This window comes from Triturus cristatus, chromosome 5_1, assembly GCF_964204655.1.
Source record: "Triturus cristatus chromosome 5_1, aTriCri1.1, whole genome shotgun sequence".
NCBI lineage: Eukaryota > Metazoa > Chordata > Amphibia > Caudata > Salamandridae > Triturus > Triturus cristatus.
The window spans coordinates 94387142-94408072 of record NC_140587.1 but is presented as its reverse complement, the minus strand read 5'-3'; the positions used below and the strand labels follow the sequence as shown (position 1 = coordinate 94408072).

General features: G+C 47.2%; 1 protein-coding gene across 4 annotated transcripts in view; it reads right to left on the bottom strand.

The window, feature by feature from the left end:
• The window catches only part of HSF1 (heat shock transcription factor 1), a 490333-nt gene that overhangs the window by 209082 nt on the left and 260320 nt on the right, over positions 1–20931 (bottom strand). For all 4 annotated transcript variants that reach the window (XM_085604483.1, XM_085604485.1, XM_085604484.1 and 1 more), the window contains exon 8: positions 16148–16287. In XM_085604483.1, coding sequence (XP_085460609.1) covers positions 16148–16287 — 140 coding nt within the window. The remainder of the gene's footprint in view (positions 1–16147; positions 16288–20931) is intronic.

The window sequence follows — 20931 nt, the reverse complement described above, 5'->3', positions numbered from 1 at the left end:
TCTTTCAGCTACAGAGTCTGGATTTGGGAAGAACACTGGTAGCTCGACTGATTGGTTACGATGGAACGGAGAAATGACTTTGGGAAGGAATTTAGGATTTGTTCTAAGAACCACTTTGTTACGGTGAAGCTGTAGGAATGGTTCTTGTATGGTTAAAGCCTGGATCTCACTTACCCTTCTAAGGGATGTGATAGCAATAAGGAACGCTACTTTCCATGTAAGGAACGGTAGTTCACATTTATGCAGAGGTTCAAATGGGGGACTCATGCGCCTTGTGAGAATATTTAGGTTCCACACTGGAGAGGGTGGTAATCTGGGAGGAATAATCCTTTTAAGACCTTCCATGAAGGCTTTGATCGCTGGTACTCTAAATAATGACAAGTGTTGTCGATTTTGTAAGTAGGCAGCTAATGCTGCTAGGTGAAGACGTATGGATGAGTACGCTAAATTACATCTTTGCAAGTGTAGTAAGTAGCAAATGATGTTCTGGATGGATGCATCCAGTGGATGTATATCATTGTTAGTGCAGTAAATGGCAAATCTTTTCCATTTTGCAGCGTAGCAGGCTCTAGTAGTAGGTCGTCTGGCCTCTTTTATAATATTCATGCAGTCTGGTGGTAGGTTGAGGTAACCGAACTCTAGGACTTCAGGAGCCAGATCGCTAGGTTCAGTTGATGTGGATCTGGGTGTCTGATTTCTCCATGGTTCTGCGTTAATAAGGACGGGGAGAGGCGCAGTTTTTGGTGTGGAACTAGAGAGTTCCAGCAGTGTTGTGAACCAGGGTTGACGCGCCCATGTGGGAGCTATTAGTATCAGCTTGAGAGACTGTTGCCTGAGTTTGCGTACCACGAATGGAATGAGTGGGAGAGGCGGAAAAGCGTACGCAAATCTGCCTGACCAGTTCATCCATATTGCATTGCCCTTCGACTGTGGGTGGGGAAACCTGGCGGCGAAGGTTGGGCATTTTGCATTTTCGTGTGTGGTGAACAGGTCTATGTCTGGTTGGCCCCATTTTTGTAAGAATGGGAGTAGGACTTGTGGGTGTAGTTCCCATTCGTGGATCTGTTGGGTTTGTCGACTCAACAGGTCAGCAATCTGATTGTGAACTCCTGGAAGGTGTTCTGCTAGCAGGTATATGTTCTGGGGAATGGACCATCTCCAAATGTTCTGTGCGAGCTGGGATAGCTGGAGAGAATGTGTGCCTCCTTGTTTTTGTATGTAATACACGGCTGTCATGTTGTCCGTCCAGACGAGGACAGTTTTGTTCTGGAGATGTAATTGGAATGATTTTAGTGCTAAGAATACTGCCAGTAACTCCAGGTAATTGATATGGAGCCCTTTCTGTTGAGTGGTGTGTGTTAGGAGGTGGGCTCCCCATCCTGTGAGAGATGCGTCGGTTGTCTGCACTATTTGTGGAAGAGGCTCCAAGAACGGCCGGCCTTTGGACAGGTTTATGGTGTTCCACCATTTTAGCGAGCGGTGTGAGCGGCTGTCCACAAACGCCAGTGGTCCGTGAGCCTGATTCCACTGACATGCTAGACATTCTTGCAGGGGACGCATTTGAAGTCTTGCATAAGGCACAATGAAGATGCAGGACGCCATCATGCCTATGAGTTGCATAAACACTCTTGCTGGAAGAGAGTGTTGGGTTTGAAATGTTGCGATCAGAGCTTGTATTTTGGCTATCCTGACTGGGCTGGGATATGCTAGTGCTTTGGAGGTATTTATGGTGGCTCCCAGATATTGATGGATGTGGGAGGGTTGGAGATGAGATTTGGGATAGTTTATTGTGAATCCCAAGTTGTGTAAGATTTGAATAGTTTGGTGAGTGTGTAGGATGCACTTGAGGAATGAATTGGCTTTTATGAGCCAATCGTCTAGATATGGAAAGACATGAATTTATTGTCTCCTGAGATGCGCTGTTACTACTGCTAGGCATTTGGTGAATACTCTGGGCGCAGTTGTAACCCCGAATGGAAGGACTGTAAACTGATAGTGTTGTCCGTCCACCACGAATCTTAGATACTTCCTGTGAGCAGGATGCATGGGGATGTGAAAATAGGCGTCCTTGAGGTCTAATGTGGCAAGGAAATCGCCTTGTTGTAGTAGTGGGAGTACTTGTTGAAGAGTGATCATATGGAAATGATCTGAGTTTATGTACTGATTTAGGAGTCTGAGGTCCAGGATTGGTCTGAGCGTCTCGTCCTTTTTAGGAAGTACAGTAAGTATACTCCTGTACCCTGATGTTGTAAGGGAACTGGTTCTATTGCGTGTTTTTGCAGCAATGAAAGCACCTCTTGTTTGAGGAGCGCAAGATGGTCTGGTGACATATAGCGTTGCTTGGGTAGAATGTGTGGAGGGGTAGTGGTTAGTTCCAGGCAGTAACCATACTGGATAATTTGTCTTAACCACTTGTCTGTTGTTATGGAGTTCCAGACAGGTAGGAACTGTTTTGGGTCTTCCCCCGACTGGAGTGGAATGGTCTGGGGGGGGAGTGGAGGAAAGTCACTGTTTTGTGGCGGGAGAGGTACGAGTGTTGGTACTGCCTCGACCTCGTCCCTTGGTGTTGTTTACTCTATATCCTCCTCTAAAATATCTTCTACTGGGGGATGTTTGTGTAGAGGATTTGAATGTGGAGGAGGTGTCTGCTCCAGTGTTTTTGGAGGCTCCCCTGTAGAAGGAGCGTCGAAAGGAGCCACGTGGTTGTGGAGACTGCAATGCTCCCATGGATTTGGCAGTCTTGGTGTCTTTTTTCCATTTTCTCACGTGCAGTGTCTACTGCTGGTCCAAACAGTTGTTCCTGATTAAATGGTTGGCTAAGTATGGTTGTTTGTACCTCTGGCTTGAAGCCTGAAATGCGTAGCCATGCATGGCCTCTAAGGAGTACACTTGTATTTATTGCCCTAGAGGCAGTGTCGGCGGCATAAAGTGCACATTTAATTGAGGCATTTGAGATGAGTTTTCCCTCTTGTATAAGGTCATTTGCCTGAGCCTTGTATTGGTTTGGTGGGTGTTGTATCAGGTCTTCTAACTGATCATAGTGAGCCCTATCGTAGCGTGCCAACAGGGCTTGAGTGTTGGTGATACGCCAATGATTAGCGGCTTGTGCTGCTACTCTTTTGCCTGATGCCTCTAATAGTTTGGATTCCTTGTCGGGGGCGGTGTATCTCCTGTAGTTTGGGAGTTGGCACGTTTCCTTGCATTGGAAACGACCAGGGAATCCAGAGGGAGCTGCCCTTTGATGTAACAAGGTTCTTCTGGGGAGGTCTATATTTTTTCTCAATTCTTGGGTTGAGTACCCTGGCCCGTACGGGGTTTTTAAACACCTCTGTGGCGTGTTTTATGACCCCTTTAATCATGGGTAAAATTTGAACGGAGACTGTTCAAAGGTGTCTAAGAGGAAGTCTTCCTCGGGTGCATCGGAGTGCATGGTGACGCCATGATAAAGTGCTGTTCTGTGCACTAGTTGTCCAAACCCCAGGTGGTCATCTGGAGATGATGGTTTGGAGGGATATGGTGTAGGGTCAGGCATATCTGGGAGAGGGTATGCCCAGTCGTCCAATGGTACAGTATCTGGGTTTGTGAACGGATTATTAAGATCATCCGGATCACCTGGATCACCCCCGCCCCCCAGGTCATCATCATCATCCTGTGGGGGTGGTGTATGTAATGGAGATGGTAGAGGTGGTGGGGTAGGAGGTGGAACAGGAGAGGAAGGAGGAATTGGGGATGTTGCCGAGTCCTCTTTCTTTATAGGAACTGGGGCAGGTGTTGTATCCGGTTTCTGTTTCCTACAAGGTACAGCAGTGACATATCCAGTTTTTGGATTAATATAGATCCTTTTTTGTGTTGGATCTGGGTGGAAAAGTTCTTGGTCTTGAGGAACAGACTTTGGCGCCGATTTTTTCAGTTCCGATCGAGGTTTTGGGTGATCGGTAGAGTCTTCGGCTTTAGGAGGTGTATTATAGTCCTTAGACGGTTGTTTCGGTGCCGATGAAGGTTTCAGCGCCGATGAAGGTTTTTTTGTGCCGAAGTTGAGTCTTTAGGCTTGGGAGCTTTCGGTGCCAGCTTGTCTATGGGCCTCGGTGTTTTCGGTGCCGAAGGTGCCGGAGCTGGTTTCGGTGCCGAGAGGTCTTGTGTCTTCGGTGCCGATGGCCTAATGATATGTGGTTTGCTCGGGCCCGAGCCAGTGGGAGGTTTGTGTTTCTTTGGAGCCGAGCCCGAAGGCGGGGCTTCTGAAGGGTGTTTTCGGTCTCGACTGGAGCCAGCTGGCTTAGTCTTGACCAATGCCTTTGGTTTTAGAGGGGTTGGGGTAGGGGCAGTATTACTCACGCGTTGCCCCGGAGTAATGGGGTCGTCTGAGTCGTCTGCTTCTGAGATAATTTGAAGTTCCTCTGAATCTTCTTCGGGGACATCGGGACCCTCATTGAAGAGGTTCTCTGGTTCCGGGGCTGGTCTGTGTGCCATGATATGGCGTTGAGCTCTTCGATCCCGAATGGTCTTTTTGGATCGAAATGCGGCGCAGGCTGGACAGCTGGACTCGTGATCCGGCGAGAGGCACAGGTTGCAGACCTTATGATGGTCACTGTGTGGGAATTTTGCTCCACACTGGGGGCATTTTTTAAACGGCGTCCTTTCCATGAGCCGTAGGCCTTATGGCGCAGATAGGTCCAATCGCCCGCGCCGACGTCCGGAACCAGTCCGATGAATTCGATGTCGAGTGAAGGTGCCTCGATGTAGTTTTAGAAAAGTTTTTCGCTTCGAAAGCTTGTTTTTGAAGTTTTCTACTGGAGTGGAAAAGTTACATCCGAACCCGATGGCGGAAAAAAACTATCTGAGGATGGAGTGGATGCCCATGCGCACTGTAGTCCAAGGGAGGAGTCACCTATCTCGTGACCAAAGACTTCTTCCGAAGACAACAACAACCTGCAAGCATCCGAGCCCAACACCAGATGGCGATCTATCCTAAGTGTGTGATCTGCAGCTCATATGCCTCGAACATCTTTTTATATAAAGTTTATACTCGTTTTATCAAACGAGTGTGGAGTCCAATGTGGTGTCACCAGTGGGTTGCTGCGAGTGTGGTTGAACATACTGTACACACGTGCCTTGGAGATAGGCCTGGATGCTCGTGCCAAGCTACTAAGGGGGTGAGCAGGGCTATCTCAAAGGGCGTCCTTACTTGGCCTAACACGGAGTGAGGAGTCCCGGGTCTCGCATTTGGTGACAGCGGTGAGGGACTGGGACTCCAGCTTCCAACACTCAGTGTTACCTAATCCAGAACTCTTTCATCATAGGCTTTCTGAAGCTATCAATAGATCTGACCCTTTAATCAAATTAAAAAAATAAGCAGAGAGCAAATCTGTAGTTCTCGGTAGAACTTAGGGAGGACATTAATAAATGTAAAACAGGAGAAAAGAGCATGGCGGAGATAGCATGAGAAATAATGTTGCTGTTTCGACAGGTAAATATTTTGATCAAGTGGCTTGAAGAGTGGGAATTACTAGTGCAGACCTGGAACAGGAAATTTGCTATTACGCTTCTATCATATTGTTCTGAGACCATTCCTTCAGTTTGCAGGGTATCACAAGGGTTGGCACTCTCCCCACTTTTGGTTAAAATCTATACAAGAACGTTGGCCAGTATTGTAAGAAAGTCTGAATTTAGGATAAACTGGCAAGCAATGACACCTAATGTATCTTCTGTCTAAAAAAACGTTATATGCAACGTTATACTATCAGAAAGGCAATAATAGTTCATTGACTCATGCACTGATAGGAGGCAGTTTCCCTCTTACCAATTACCAGTAACTGGACACTTATCGATTTTAGTCTGCAATGCCCAGTCCTGTGTGCATACCACACATTTGAATTCACAAATAAGATTCAGTACAGTAGGTCTTTGACAGAGTATCCAGTCTGACTACAGGTACTATCCAATTGGGGGTCAGCCCCCATGTGGGTCATCCTGTCCACCCAGTCCCTGACATCCTCCTCGACTCATTCATCAGTCCTAACACTTCTTAGTCGGAGCTCTTCTGCCAGGGCCATTCAAACGCATCTGCTGTCCATTTCAGTACGGTGGGTCCCCTCCCCAACATCCAGCGTATTGCTATGCTTCACCAGGAGTGTGTATTGCTATGTTTGCCAGGAGTAAGCCCATCTTCATGTATTTATGTTCGATCACCCCTTTTTTGCCTTTAGGGACTATGCTCAATAAACGTATTGACCACTGGAGTTGGACCAGGGTTCAAGCAACCAGTAGACTACCACTGCGCAACATGTCCATGTCATGTGTAATAATGTTGGTTCCAGCTTCATACATTTGAGGCATGTCGAGGGCCTATTGGGGTAAATCCTATACAATCTGACGGGCATCATAGAACGTCCAAAGTAGGAAGTGAAAGTGTATCAATGTAAATCTGGAGTTACTGGCCACATCATGTACCTGCACATTGCTCTGTTCCCATTACTTGCCAGTCAAGGGGGTCTGTAGGTCCTCATCCCATGCCCAGAAGTCCTTGAGTACCATGAATGGTCCTTCAGGGTTTTGTGCATGTGGGACACCAATCCTCTCCTTTGACTTCCATAAGCAAAAGCAATGTCAGTGTTGTTTGTGGCGTATCAGGGAAGCCAATATATATCTACCTGGCAGTTCGCTTCAGTTTGGCAAATTGCAGGAATTGCCCAGAATCAACCTCAAAGGTCTCCCTAGCGTCCTTTAATGTCAGGAAGTCCCCGGGTAGAGGTCGTCTGACATCAGTCCCCCCCCACCCCACCCCCATCCCCTCAGCATGCTAGTGATATTACATCATATTTTTGAAAAAATAGATGCAGCCAATCAATTGGGAGAGATCTACTGAATGGGGGATGGCACAACCTTGATTAACTGTTTCTCATATCTCAGCTACATGCTTAACCGCACCGGGGTGTCCGCTGGGTGCTTTGTACCTTTCATCAAGCAGACGGTCAGCATGCCCTCCTTCTCCGTTCCCCCTCAAGAGCTGGAGCTCCCAGTGTGGTTCATCATCGCACCATTTAGCAGCATGCTATAGTTGTGATGGCCAGGTAGTAGAGCTCTAGGCCAGGCAGGCCAAAGCCTCTTCGGTCCTTGTCCAATTTCAGCATCCATAGCTTTACTCTGCTTTGTTTACCCACCCACACTAAGGAGACCAAGAGTGTGTTGAGTTTTCAAACAGTAGCTCGTGGCAGCGGGTATAAAACATTTTGAAGTTTATAGAGGCAGGTTGGAAAGTAGACCATTTTCGCTAGTGCCACCCTACCGATGGTCGAGAGTGGAAGAGAATTCCAAAAATCTATAGAGGTTCTAAGGCCCAGTAAAATTCTTCCTACATTTAGCTGGTAGTGCAGAGATGCATTATCTGCTACCCAAATAACTTGTTTGCGGAATGTCCTCCACTGCCACAGAATTCCAACCACAGGCAAAGCAATCTGGGAGTCATTCTTTAAACCTGCACAGGAATACAAGTGTGTCTTCTGTTTATACACCCAGAAACCAGGGCAAAGGAGTCAATTTCCCAGAAATGCACCAGGATAACCTCTAGAGAGTGGGTCAAATCCAACAAGGTGTGGTTGGCATACATAGAAGCTATATGGAGGACATTTGCCACACCTTCATACCCCAGGGTTGCATTATATGTCTCAATCAGATTACAACTGGCTCCATGGCGAAAGGGAGCAGACCTACCTTGTGTCCCATTCTATGTTTGGCCTGAGCGCATGCCAAAGAGAGAGTTGGACTCTCAGAGGACTCGCATCCATTTCAGGAATGCGGGCCAAAGTCCATCTTAGACAAAACCTCAGGCATGTAGTACCAGTGGAGGGAGTCCAAGGCATTTTTAATATCAAGGGCCACCAGGGCTTCTTCTAGATGCGAGGACTTCACAGATGTAAGGACATGGTGGAGGCACCAGAGGTTCATCATGGTGTTACGACTGGGAATGAAGTCACATAAGTCTGGATGCCAACAACCAAGAGACCACCTTCGTATCTACATTCAGCATTGACAGGGGCCTGTACAAAGCCAATTCTTCAGAGTTCTTATCTGATTTGGGTATCCTGGCTATCGCAGCTTCCCTCATGGTGACCGGGCCGGAGGGCCCCCACTCTGTAAGCCTCATGATACACCTTCAATAGTCTGCCAGGAGCTCAGAATAAGTTGGGCAAAATACCTAGGACAGATGCAAAAACAACAGTTGATGGACAGAATGCAGAACCATGTCATACATTCACCCGAGTACAGAGATCTGGGCCTAAATCCATAGTTTTTTTGCTCACCATGCCAATCCAGTTTGAACCCAGCCATATGCAAATCAGTCTTGGATTAAACCCAGATCAGTTGACTGGGAGTGAGTGTTTGATTTGCTCAAACGCTCCGTCCATCATCCCCTATGGTATCGCTTTGTTCGCCCTAAGTTGGCAGGGTATGCCCAGACGTGGGTCCCTTGCTCACTTTGCCACTGGATTCAAGATAGCCTGGCTGATGAGGGTTATGAACCCGAAACCGGTCCCAGGATGCTTGTTTCCGGTCCAGGGAAGACATGGCCTGGCAGTTCGGGCTGGACTGTTCCCATGAGGCATAGGGTCAGACTGATTTGCATATGGCCATGTCTGAACTGGGGTGGTGGAGTGAGCTAAAGAATGATGGATTAAACCCAGATCAGTTGACTGGGGGTGAGGGTTTGATTTGCTCAAATGCTCCGTCCATCATCCCCTATCGCAAAATACCTAGGACATCCGTCTCCTCCAGGCACCTTCCTCTTCGCCAGTCCACGTAAGGCTAAAACGTCCTCCCATGTGATCTCCGCCTCTATTTCCAATCTATCCTCTTGTGATATTGCCGGAACTTTAACATGTACCAGGATGGTCCCACCCTCCTCCCATGGTTTCGTATAGAGTCAAGCAATCAGTCAGTAGTGTATTTATACCGGCTTGTGTCACTTCCCTGATCCCATCAGTCCCTGTCAGGGAGAGCATAGCAACTGAGCCTGTATGGTCTCATTGTGTGAGTGTTCTTTGTCACGCGTAGTTTGCTACCATATGGCCTGGATAGTGACTCCCCTCATTACAGTTTTCAGTGCCTTTCACGCCGTCATTCTCTTGTCTATGGACTCCCAGTTATGCTTTAAGTAAGATTCTTGACTTACGACTGAAAGATCGCATCAGTCAGGGCCTCCAGATTTAACCTCCAAGAGAATGGCTTATCCAGTCACCGACTGTCTGCATCGGTCACATGTGGAGGGCATGTTCCAACAGAAACCTGTTAAGATATTGGACATTTTACATTCTAGTGCTGAAGTCAAGGGTTACCAGTATGCGATCTAGTCTACTATAAGTGTTGTGTTAAAGAATAACAGGAAAATGCTTGGCGGCTGGATGCAAGGTACGCTAAATGTCTATACATCCCAGCAAACCCATTAGCTTGGAAAGCGCAGCTGTCATGATTGGTTTCATGTGGAGGTGAAGAGGTTGCCTGTCCACGTTGCCATCCAGAACACAGTTAAAGTTGCACCCCCCCACCCCCATTATGAAAGCAGATCTATGAATGGCAATAGGAGTTCTAATTAGGTCCAATAAAAGGTAGTGTTGTCCTTGTTGGGCACGTACACTTTTACAATGCAGAGTTCCCACTGATCTTCACAATTCATATATCAGGACATATCTACCCTCCACATCAGCCTGTGAAGTCACTAGCCATTATCCCAGAGTGGGTCTCAAGGGGCATTTCCGGAAATCCTCCCATGTATCTGGACAAGTGGACATGCCACAGAGTCCAGACTTGTGTGTGCATAGTGCCCAGGAAATTCTTCATCACTACATGCCCTCCTCATCCCATGTGCAAGAACGACTCAACCGCCCCATTTCTCCCCCCCCCCACCAAGGTAAACACCCTGTAAGCATAACTGGTGCTTACCCACAGCACCCAAAAAAACGGGCCGTGGTAGTAACTAAATGCTCCGCTCCCTCTGAGTGCGACCCAACTACAAACACACCACTAACAGGTAATCAACTAGGCAGGGGAGGCCCAGCAGAATGCAGCCACGAGCCCGAGGGCCAAATGTACCAACAGGGACCACAGCACCCTAACGCCCCTAGATCCTACGTCTGGCTGCTAAGTAAGGCACCCAGTTACCTTGCAGCCACAATCTATTGATTTCCCCTGCTATCTGTAAAACATGACTTGTCTGCTCCCCTCCTCCACTCTGTTCAACATTCAACTAACAGTATGGCCATGCATGGCAAGCTGAGAAACTTATATGACGTTCAGGATTCATACATAATACTTTACCCTGCCCTGTGCCAATCTCGTAGTCTAGACCAACTCGCAAAACCAGGGCTTGCACGAAAATGCTAATTAAGCCCTCCACTCCTAGTCTAATGTCTGGACCGGCAACTCCTCTACAAATCATTCTTCAGGCGGTCCCTCCACAGCATGGTCTATGGTCTCTGTCAGCATGCCATCCTACTGCACCTCGACTTGCGGTGTAGCACCTTCCTTCTGCATACCCTATCTCCTGTGCTCCTCCAGGCCTGTTCCTGCACTTGGGTCCCCGATCCTCTCAACATGCCGGTCATTATTCTCCAAGTTTATAGGAACTCAAGCCAGTCCCACACATCCTCCAGGTCAGCAAAGAAATGCAAATGGCCTTTATACAACACTCATAGTTTTGCCGGGAATAGGAGGATATATAGTATGCTCAATTTCTGCTTTACCGGCAGGTACATATTCACTGTGCATGAACCCTCTTAGTTTAGCTAGGAGAAAATGAGCCCCTCAGACCGTTGATTTCCTTGAATCCTGCCCATTTCTAGATAGCGTCCCCTGCCCCTATAGTTGGCAATGCACACAATCATTGCTTTAGGCAGGCCCAGGCAGTAAGGGAGGGCTGAGGGGGTTGAGGTGTAGCGGTCAGAGCTCTGTATTCTCTTTCATCAATGACTAAGGCCTACAGAGCATTAGCCCCCACCAGGATTTAAACGATCCTTCCAAGTACAGCTACAGTGCCATCGCCTCCACCCACTCCAGGAGCTCAACAGAGCGGAAGTTACACCTCAACTTCTATGATCAGGTAAGCCAATTTTGATTCTGTAACTCTGGAGCGCGTGCTATCTTTGTGGAGGCATTCCCTCAGGAGGCTGACATGGAGGAAAATAGCATCCATTTTCTACACTAGTGTTTGAGGCCCTCAACAGCCATCAATATTTGTAAGAGGGACGTGTCAATCATGGGGGGATGGCGGGGCCTCCTTCCCCTTCAGGGAGGTCCGGGGGGGGGGGGGGGGGTGGAAGGGTGAGTATTTCCTTTGCCTCAGTCTAGCCGTCCATTTAGGTTTACTTCCCGATTTTGGAGGACTGTCCAGGACCATGTCTGCACCATAGGGAGGGCATCCTGGGCGGCACAGGGAGATCCTAACCCAAAACAGGTTCTGGGTGTCTCCTCGTTTAGGAGATATGCTGTGTGTCCAACAGAAGCATGCCTCTCTCACCCAGGTGGGGCGCCAGGAGCATCAACCCCATGCCACCTGCATGTGCTCTAGCCAGGTCTCTTTTCAGCTTAAGGCTCGGTGGCCCCTCCCCACCTCACTCGTGGGGGGCTGTTGAATATGACAGTTGAGCTTTTTCTAAATGCCTTGGTACCGTATTCCACAGGATAAATCACAACAATCTAGGACTGAATAGTAGTAGGACGGAACTGCTTATTCCAAGGAGAAATAATCCCAGGATTCCTTCTGTGAGGCCAAATTTGTCATGCCCCCTCCAAAGACTGCTGAAAAAGTTATACATTTAGGCTTTGTACTGGGTAAGGATCTGAGCTTAGTACTGCAAATCAATGCAGTTGTGTCTGCATGCTTTCCAGAAGTCAAAATTCTGAACAACACTATTTTCTTTCATCCCGATCAACTAGGAACTCTGTCGGCCAACTCTGCAGTCAATGCAGGCATTTAATATACTGAAATATTTTCAGTATTTTTTCCAGTGTTGACATATGCATACATGGGCATTGATAAAGTCAGTGTGCTGTCAAAGAAAATCTCTAATTTGAATCTGCAATAAAATATCTTGAATATCCATTGTTGGTGGAACATAGGTAAAAAGCCTGTAGAAGGAGATGCAATTGGAAGAACTTCAAGAGGCAGTCAAGGACATAGCTAGAGGGAAGTGCGGGGCCAGATGGCCTCCCAGTTTAGTTTTTTCAGACATACTCAGCTGATTTTCTCCCTAAAATCCTGGAAACTACACAGGAGGCAAAATTGTACAGCATTTTGCCTGAGCACATGCAGAAAGCCCTAATAATTATGTTATTGAAACCCAGTAAAGACTAGAGACACCCCGGGTCATGCCGTCTATTATCTATGCTTAACATAGACGTTAAGTTGCTTGCGAAGGTCCTTGCAATGCGACTGGGCCAGATGGTCACCCATTTGGTCCACCCCGATCAATGTGGCTTTATTCCAGGGAGGGGCACCCACATCGACTGGCGGAGACTTTCGCATGTCATCCGTGCCACCCGAGATGCCAGAGGAGGGGTGCATTGGTGGTCTTGGATATAGAAAAGACTTTTGACACTCTCTGCTGGCTGTATGTATGGGAGGTACTGCAGAGGATGGGGCTAGGCCCAAGATATTTATCCTGGGTACATCTTTGGTAAACAGAGCCCAGAACCAGGGTCTGCACTGGAGTGTTGGATACTTTTAGTATTGAAAGAGTTACGAGACAAGGAAGCCCACTGTCCCTGCTCTTCTTCGCACTCACCGAGGAACCACTGGCGATCTATCTAAGGGACGAACCCCGTGACTGGGGTATTTTAGTGGGGGACACGACACAAACAGTGGACATGTACAGAGACGATACTCTCCTGTAGATCTATGACCCTGTAGGGTCTGTGCCGCAACTCCTGCAACTGATGGACTACTTTGTGAGGGTTTCGGGCCTTCATGTGAATAGGCATAAGACAGTGCTTTTGCCCATGGCGTCCTTGGCACGCTGTGCTACGGCGGACATCCCTGGGGTGGGACTACCCTGGGAGGGGAACCATTTTCGTTCTCAGGATTGAGATAATGAACGACTATTGCATGCAGTATGAACTGAACATGGGTAGAGTTTTAGACAGCCTCATCCCCACCATCGGATTCTGGAAGACCCTGCCACTACCAGTCATGGCCACGGTGGCATTCAGTAAAACGGTTTGGCTGCCCAGATGTCTATACGTCATGCAGAATTCTTTTTGTAGTTAGACAGCTCAATGGGCTGCTAATGTGCTTGGTCTGGGTAGGCAAAAGCAGTAGATTCAGTCTGGAGGTCCTGAAACTGGATCTCACTGAGGGAGAACTGGGACTCCCAGATCTCCACTTTTACTATCTTGCAGAACTGCTCCAATATGCAGCTCTGTGGAGTGAGGATGGCGCCAATTAGGAAAATAAATTACTAGAAGGCCTGTTGACAGCGGAGACGAGCTTCCGAAACTGCTCATGGGGGATGTAGAGAGCCACTAGACACCCCGTTCATAGGGTCCCACACCATGCACGCATGGCCAAAGGCAGTCATGCGCATTTTGAAGCGTGCACCATATGCGCAACTTTTCTATTTGGAGGCTCAACCTCTTAATTGCGTATTCACGCCTCCATGGATCTTATGCAGTGGGTCAATGGTGTCTGCCAGAGAGTGGGAGAGCTCTACTTGAACAGCACATTTGTGAAACTCACAGAGGCAGGGGAGCCGTTTGGGATCGATCCTGGGCAGTACCAGCAATACACAAGCGAATCTCGCACAGTCCGTGAAATCTGGACAGACTTCCCGGTAGAAGCTAGTGAGTCCACGTTGCTGACAGTGCTGCTGGATCCAGGCTCCCATAAGGGCCTTATTTCACGATTGTATGCTGACCTGTATGGTGACAGGCAGATCGACATAATGACCGCCCCTCTTAAATGGGATGTTGACCTCGATGCCCCGCTCACAGATAGTGAGTGGAAGGCCGCCAGAGCACAAGCACAGGAAACCGCAAGAAAGCTAGAATAAAACTAGAGCAATTTTATTATCTTCACAGAGCTTACATGACACTGGAGGGACTCCATCGGGTTTATCGCAAGCAGCCAGCGGGCTGTGTTCGCTGAGGTGAAGTCCCTGCCCATTTCATCCATGTGAGATGGAGGTGCAGCAAGCAGAACTAGTGGACACTGATGCTACACTCTGTGAACCTGGTAACATGAACCATGTCAGATCTGTCGATCCGACATTGTCTTCTCGACCTTCTGCTACGCTCAAAAGAGGGCGGGAAAATTAGATTTCTTTGCCCAGTTGGGCCTGGTTCTAGCCCGACGCAGTTTTGACATCCGCTGGCGAAGAGTGGCGTCGCCAACGTGGTTCAAATGGAGAACTGACTTCTGAGAGTGGGCAGTAGCAGAGGAGTGTCGACAGAATGGGACTTGGAGATGTGGAGGGAGATTGTAGACCGGTTAGGAGACGTTGAGACAGCATAAGTTCGCACATCTTGCCCTTTTACTAGCCAAAAGAAACATTATAACACAATGGAAAGCTACAAGAGCGCAATCTTTGCTGGAATGGCATGTGAAAATGATCAGATGGGGGAAAGCAGAAGGGGTTGAATTGCAAAGAGAAGAACACAGGGGGTTGCGCAAAACACCGATCTCTATGGAGTAGAATGCATGAATGGAAGAATTTGCTGCGACTGACATACAATCGTACTGAGGGGGTATAGTTGCACCTACTCAAAACCCTGGTTGACATTTTTTATCACACCCAAGTGCGTTGTCAGCAGTATTCCATACAGTACAAGATGGACTATCGACAGGTTTGCATATTGAGAGACTAGGATTATAAGTAAATGGTATGAGCAGGTGACATATAGGCAATGGGAAGCGACTGCCGGGCATGTGGGAGAAGGGTGGGGGGGGGGGGGATTTCGTTTTAGTTAGATGTAAAATAATAGACGTATTTATCCGAATTTGTTTGATTTCATATTGACATATATTGGCTGATTTATGAAGGTCGAGTATGGGAAATAATGACAAATACTGGCCCATAGAAATGAACATTACCTATTGTGCACATGAAGCAACGCACTGCGTATGAAAGGGCAAAAAGGACCCTACAATGAATTTATGTTCAAATAATGGAACTGTATATGATGTGTTGCATGATTACAATGTAACGATATAAGGCCTTTTTTACTTATGCTGTTATATAAAATCAATAAAATGTTTTTTTTTTTTTAAAAGGAGACGTTGAGACAGAGAAAGAGATCAGCCTGTTCCGCTGTGTTGTCTCCCTGTGGGCAGCTGGCAGAACCAGATTAACCTTTTTGCTATAGGGTCACTTCCCCACCCCTTCCTCCGCCACTCTTGTACAAGGTGGGGACCGGATACACGAGGAGAGTTGCAGTTGCTGTGACTGGATGAGCAGCTGGTGGATCTGTGCTGCCCCCATTCCTCCACGCCTCCATTAGTGTTACAAGATTGTAAATGCTTTTTTCTTGCCTTGTAGATGTAAGGCGCACCAACACCTGTGCCGTGTGGGCACCCTCTACTCCATCCCTTCTCTGCCTTTTTCACGCTAAAAATGGACAAGAATATCAGTTTACTTTGAATGTAATATATAGTAAACTGGAAATTCTGCTGTATTCATGCTGCATTTGGTAAAGTTCCAGTTTGATGGACTGGTGCGTTTTCTGTACTGGATGATTCCCTTTTATGCAAAATGTTAATAAAGAAGTTTATAAAAAAAACATATATCTTTAATATCCAACGGGAAACTAGCATTTGAAGCCAATGGCAGACTTCATAATCAGAACGTAGATGTCATGCAGTTGAACACTGTGGGCTTACGGTAAAAGTCACCACAAGACATGCTGACTGGTTTTATGATTGATGCTTAAAACTGGAGAAAAAAAATCCAATATGTTTTTCCAGACCTAACCACAAGATCATGGAATAATGCACAGCATGTCAGTCTAGAAAAGATTAAGGTTGAAAGAATACATTTATTAAAGGGTAACTATCCTGCCATAACTCATTTATGAATCGTGTGACAAAGGTACTTTCCACATTTATTATACTGTTCTAACAAGAGGAAATCATTCACGTCAGTACAAAAAGAAACTCATACTATACCTCTCCTCAACACTGCGACATGGAGACACAGAAGGGCTGGACTGTGCAAGTTCTGTGACGTCAGAAATAATGGGTCCAGAGTTAGATGATGAGGAATCGGGGGAATACAGGCTGGTGCCAGAGTACGGTGGAGAAGAGGCCTGAAAAACAAGCAGAAAAACTTTGATGGTCGAGTGTACAAATCTATATACAAAATTTAGTACAACCACCACCTACGGCTCTCAAGCAGATATACCGCTGCTCCTTTGTAAATAAAACACTTAGCAAGCCAATGAGTTTTTGGGATGCAACTGCATGGCGGTTTTACCACTCAGTCATACCCAAGTAACCAGCAATTCATAAACCCGCAGCATACCTATTAATAAGACAAAAACCCACAACTCTCTCAAGCAGCAGGCTGCAATCCTACAGCCTTCTCACAGCATGCCTCAATCCCACAGCTCCCTCAACCAGCAGACCCCAATCCTACTGCCTCCTTACCAGCACGCCACAATCCCAACATTTTCTTTAGACACCTAACATCTCTTTCACCAGCAGGCTTTTATCATACTGCCTCTTACTGGCAAGGTTCATTCAAACACAGTATCCTCAAAAGTGTTGCCAAACCTACAACCCTTTCCCCATTAGGTTTAGGGATTTATAGAGCGCATGGCTACCCGCAGGCATCCCAGCGCTATAACAGGTAAGGCAGCTATCTGGAGTGAGAGTTAGGGGAACCACCAAGTATTACATTTTTTTTTTTAAAAGACTGTTCGTTTCTGATCAGTCGCAGCTCTGGGTCCATGCTGTTCCAGAGTTTCGGCACCATGTGAGAGAATGATCTGCTATCCCACCTTGACCTCATAATTCTGGTTGTCCAAATCAAAAAATTCGACCCTGATCTGAGACAGCGGACGGGTGAATAAGGGGAGATCAAAGTTTGTAGCATAGCTGGGCCACTACCATGCATGGCTCTGTGTGCCAAGCAGAGGGACTTAAATATGATCCTGGTCTGAACAGGGAGCCAGTGCAGCTCTCTCAAGGGCGCTCTAGCTGACTGATTCCTGGGTATCTTGAGAAGCAGTCTAGTTGCCGCGTTCTGTACAACCTGTAGCCTATTGGTGAAGTATTTGAGTGACCCAAGGTATAGCGAGTTGCCATAATCGAGTCTCGAGCCCACCAAGGCTTGTACCACCGTCCTTCTTGAGTTCTCAGGGATTAAGCTCAGAATTTTTCTAATCATCCGAAGGATACCAAAACATATGCCGGCCAATTTTTTGGCTTGGGTCTCCATAGTTAAATTCTGATCAAGCCACATACCCAGATTTTTTAGGAAGCATTTAGAAGTTAGGGGGACCCCAATTTGCTAGGCAAGGGATCTCCAAGCGAGGGCTGAAATTGCTGCCCAGGAGCATAAGCTCGGTTTTGTCCCCATTCAGCTTGAGACTGCAATCAGCCATCCATGTGCCTATTTTTTCCAGACACGGAATTAGTTGCCAATGGTTGGAATTAATAGAGTCGGTTTTGACACCACTTATTGGGTGTCATCGGCATATGATACAATGGAGAGTCCAAACTTCTGTACTATGTGAGTCAATGGGCTCATATAGACATCAAAAAGGGTCTGGCTCAGGGAGGATCCCTAAGGGGCTGAGAAAGTGTCTGACAAGATGCCGGCCTCTATACACTGAAAAGATCCGTCACTCAGAAACGAGGCCACCCATTGGTTGGCTGTACTTTTAATTCCAATGTTTTTGAGCCTATTGACAAGAATTTTGTGGTCTACCATGTCGAAGGCCGCGCTTAGATCTAATAATACAATAGCCGCGGCCCTTCCCTGATCTAGTATGCTTTTTAATTTTTTGGTGACCATAAGTAGAGCGGACTCCATACTATGCTCCGGCCGACAGCCCATCTAGGTCTGGTGTAAGATGCTATTATCTTCCAGAAACTCTGAAATAGAACTGTTCACATGTTTCTCCGCTATCGTTCCCAAAATGTACAGTAAAGAGATTGGGCGATAGTTTGCCATGACCACGGGGTCTAGTACAGGTTTTTCGAATAGCAGTTTTACGATGGCATGCTTCCACTCCTTAGGTACTATCCCTTTTTCAAGAGATAGAGAGATGAGGCTGGTGAGTTGCGTCAAAACACAATTCCCCCCTTGAACAAGAATGTAGGGCGGTGCAGGGTCTATAGGGGAACCGGATTTGATATTCCGTAGAAGGGAACCCACCTGTTCTTCGCTTAGTTTAGGGTACGGAAACATGGCTGGGGGAGAGAGGTTTGTTGTCTGCTCCGTGCAAGAAGGAAGTACCTGGATGCACTTCGGGACTGCGGTTGTTGCCGGCATCTGGCTCATGCTGGAGTGAAGGGAATTATAAATCTTTTCCACCGTACTCTTGAAAACGTGGCCACCTCATTACATCTTTCTTTTGAACATTGAGCAATTAGGGTGCCTGATTCAACTGTTGTGAGAGATTTTACTATTTTAAACAGCTCTTTTGAGGAGTTAGAAGCCCTCTTTATGTTTTCTTCCAAAAAGGCGGCTTGTGCTTCCTTAATATTCTTATGGTACTGCTGGATAGCTACCTTGTATGCTATTTTGAACTCAGGGGCATACGTCTTCCTCCAGCTCCTTTCTAGCTTTTTACAGTTTTTCCTTTGGGTGACCAGCTGGGAGCTGAACTAGGAAGACCTGTTAGAATTATTAGGCTTTTTTGGACCAGGTTTCCTAAAATTCCTATCTACAGTTCCATTAATCAAGGTTAACCAATTTTTCTGCGCTTGCTCCAAGTCATTTGTTTCTGGTGTGGCATTCGCCTCAAGGTCTGTGAGCCAGGCTTAAGGGACCAGCCTTGGCCATTTGCATACTAGAACTGGGCAGCTACCCTTGGGCTTTACTGTAGGAGGATTTAAATATCGAATGGGGATAAAAGAATGATCTGACTAGGGCATCCGGATGGGCGCAAGCGCCTCCAGTTTAGGGTCGTTGGAAAAAATCCGACCCACAGTATGGCCCTTTTCATGCGTAGCATGGTGCATCAGTTGTGTTTAATTGTAGGGCCTCGAGATCAGCAACAAATCTTTTGGTTAACAGATTATTCTGATTGTCCAGATGAATATCAAAGTCGCCTAAAGTGGTAAAGGCACTTTTCTCTATCATCAGGCTCGCCAGGATATCCGGGATAGTCTCCAAGAAAGGCGTACAAGTCCCTGGAGGCCTGTAGATGAGACTGCCCGAGAAAAAGGTGGTCGGGGTAAGGAACAGTCTAAATGCAAAGGCTTCGCAGTCGACAAACTTGAGGGGGGTGATGGCGCAAGCCAGATGTGCTTTACAAATGATGGCAATGCCACCTCCTATTTAACCGACTGTCTAGTCGGTATATCTCAAAGCCCTGGGGAAGGGTACTTACAATCTCAGGGGGAGAGCATTATTGAAGCCAGGTCTCCGTGAGGAACAAAACCTCAAGGTCTTCCTCCTCTATCAATAGCTTGATTTCTGTTGAGTGTAATGGGAGGGATCTACAATTAATTAGCCCCAGCTTCCAGTGTTTTAAGTGGTCCTTCCCCATCCCTGTATGATTTCTCTGTTGGGCCCATGTCTCTGAAACAAAGCCACAGATCTGGCAGTTCAGGAATTCATTGACGACCAGCGAGTGCAGACAGGAAGGGTGAACAGCCCACTTTAGGGCTTCGAGCTCCCTTTTAGACTATTTAATCAAATTGGCGGGAGCGCGTACGATATGGGCAGGGTTCTTGGCCCCTGGTCCCGGCCAGGCGCGGTCTGTGGCAGACGGGCTTGCCTTAGGCGTGCCTTCTCGCCCGCTGCGCCATCCCAGTCTTAAATCCTGACCAGGGAGGTATCGAGGCGGAAGACTAGACTGGCGACTCTCCCGTAATGGCGGGAGTCTAACGGCACACCGATTGGGAGTATTCCGGGCAAACTAGTCTCCCTCCCCACAATCAGCTATGGAAGCTAAGGAGGACCAGGGAGAGTCGGATAAAGTGGCGACACAGAGGCAAAGATTTCCCCCCAAAGACACACGACTAAGAAATGTGAGTCGGAGTCTCTGTTGAGCGTGACAACAATGAATTTTAAAAAGTGCAAAGTGCAGTGACAGCAAGATAGTTTTAAAATAACTTAAGTCAAACAGCAGCAAGACAATTTTAAAATGACAATTAAATCAAACGGCAGCAATAAAATGTTAAAATTCCTGGCTGGAACTTGCGCAGAACGCTGCTTGTACCCGTTTCCTATTCGCTCATCCTCACACCCCAATGTCTGAGCCCTCTCACCAGCACACCTCCCCCCACCAATATGTTTATGTGCATTCATCAAAATCCAGTGGTACCCTTCTGAACAAAAGCCAATTCCACAACTCTACCCAGCATGGCTCTATCTCATTGCCAATTGACTAGCAAGGATATTGCACAGCTCTTTCATCAGGTGGACTCAATAACACATCTCTCTGCAAAATGTTTCAATCCAATGCCAGAGCCCTTGACCGAGCACATCAATCAGCCTTCTCCAAACAGCACAGTCCAACCCTATATCCTTCCCATCAGCATACCCCTTAAGCAATGACCTCTCTGTGTCCAAAACCTCTACCAGCAGGCCTCAATGCAACAATTCTAACTGGTGAGACTCAATCCTGACCACTAATTGGCACACATCTACAATCCCATAGTTTCTGACCTACATGCATAAATCTTGCAGCCCTGGCTAGTATTTAGGAACACAAAAGCTCTTGCAGGCAGACCTTTATCAAAATGCTTCACTTCCACACCTCAATCAATATAAA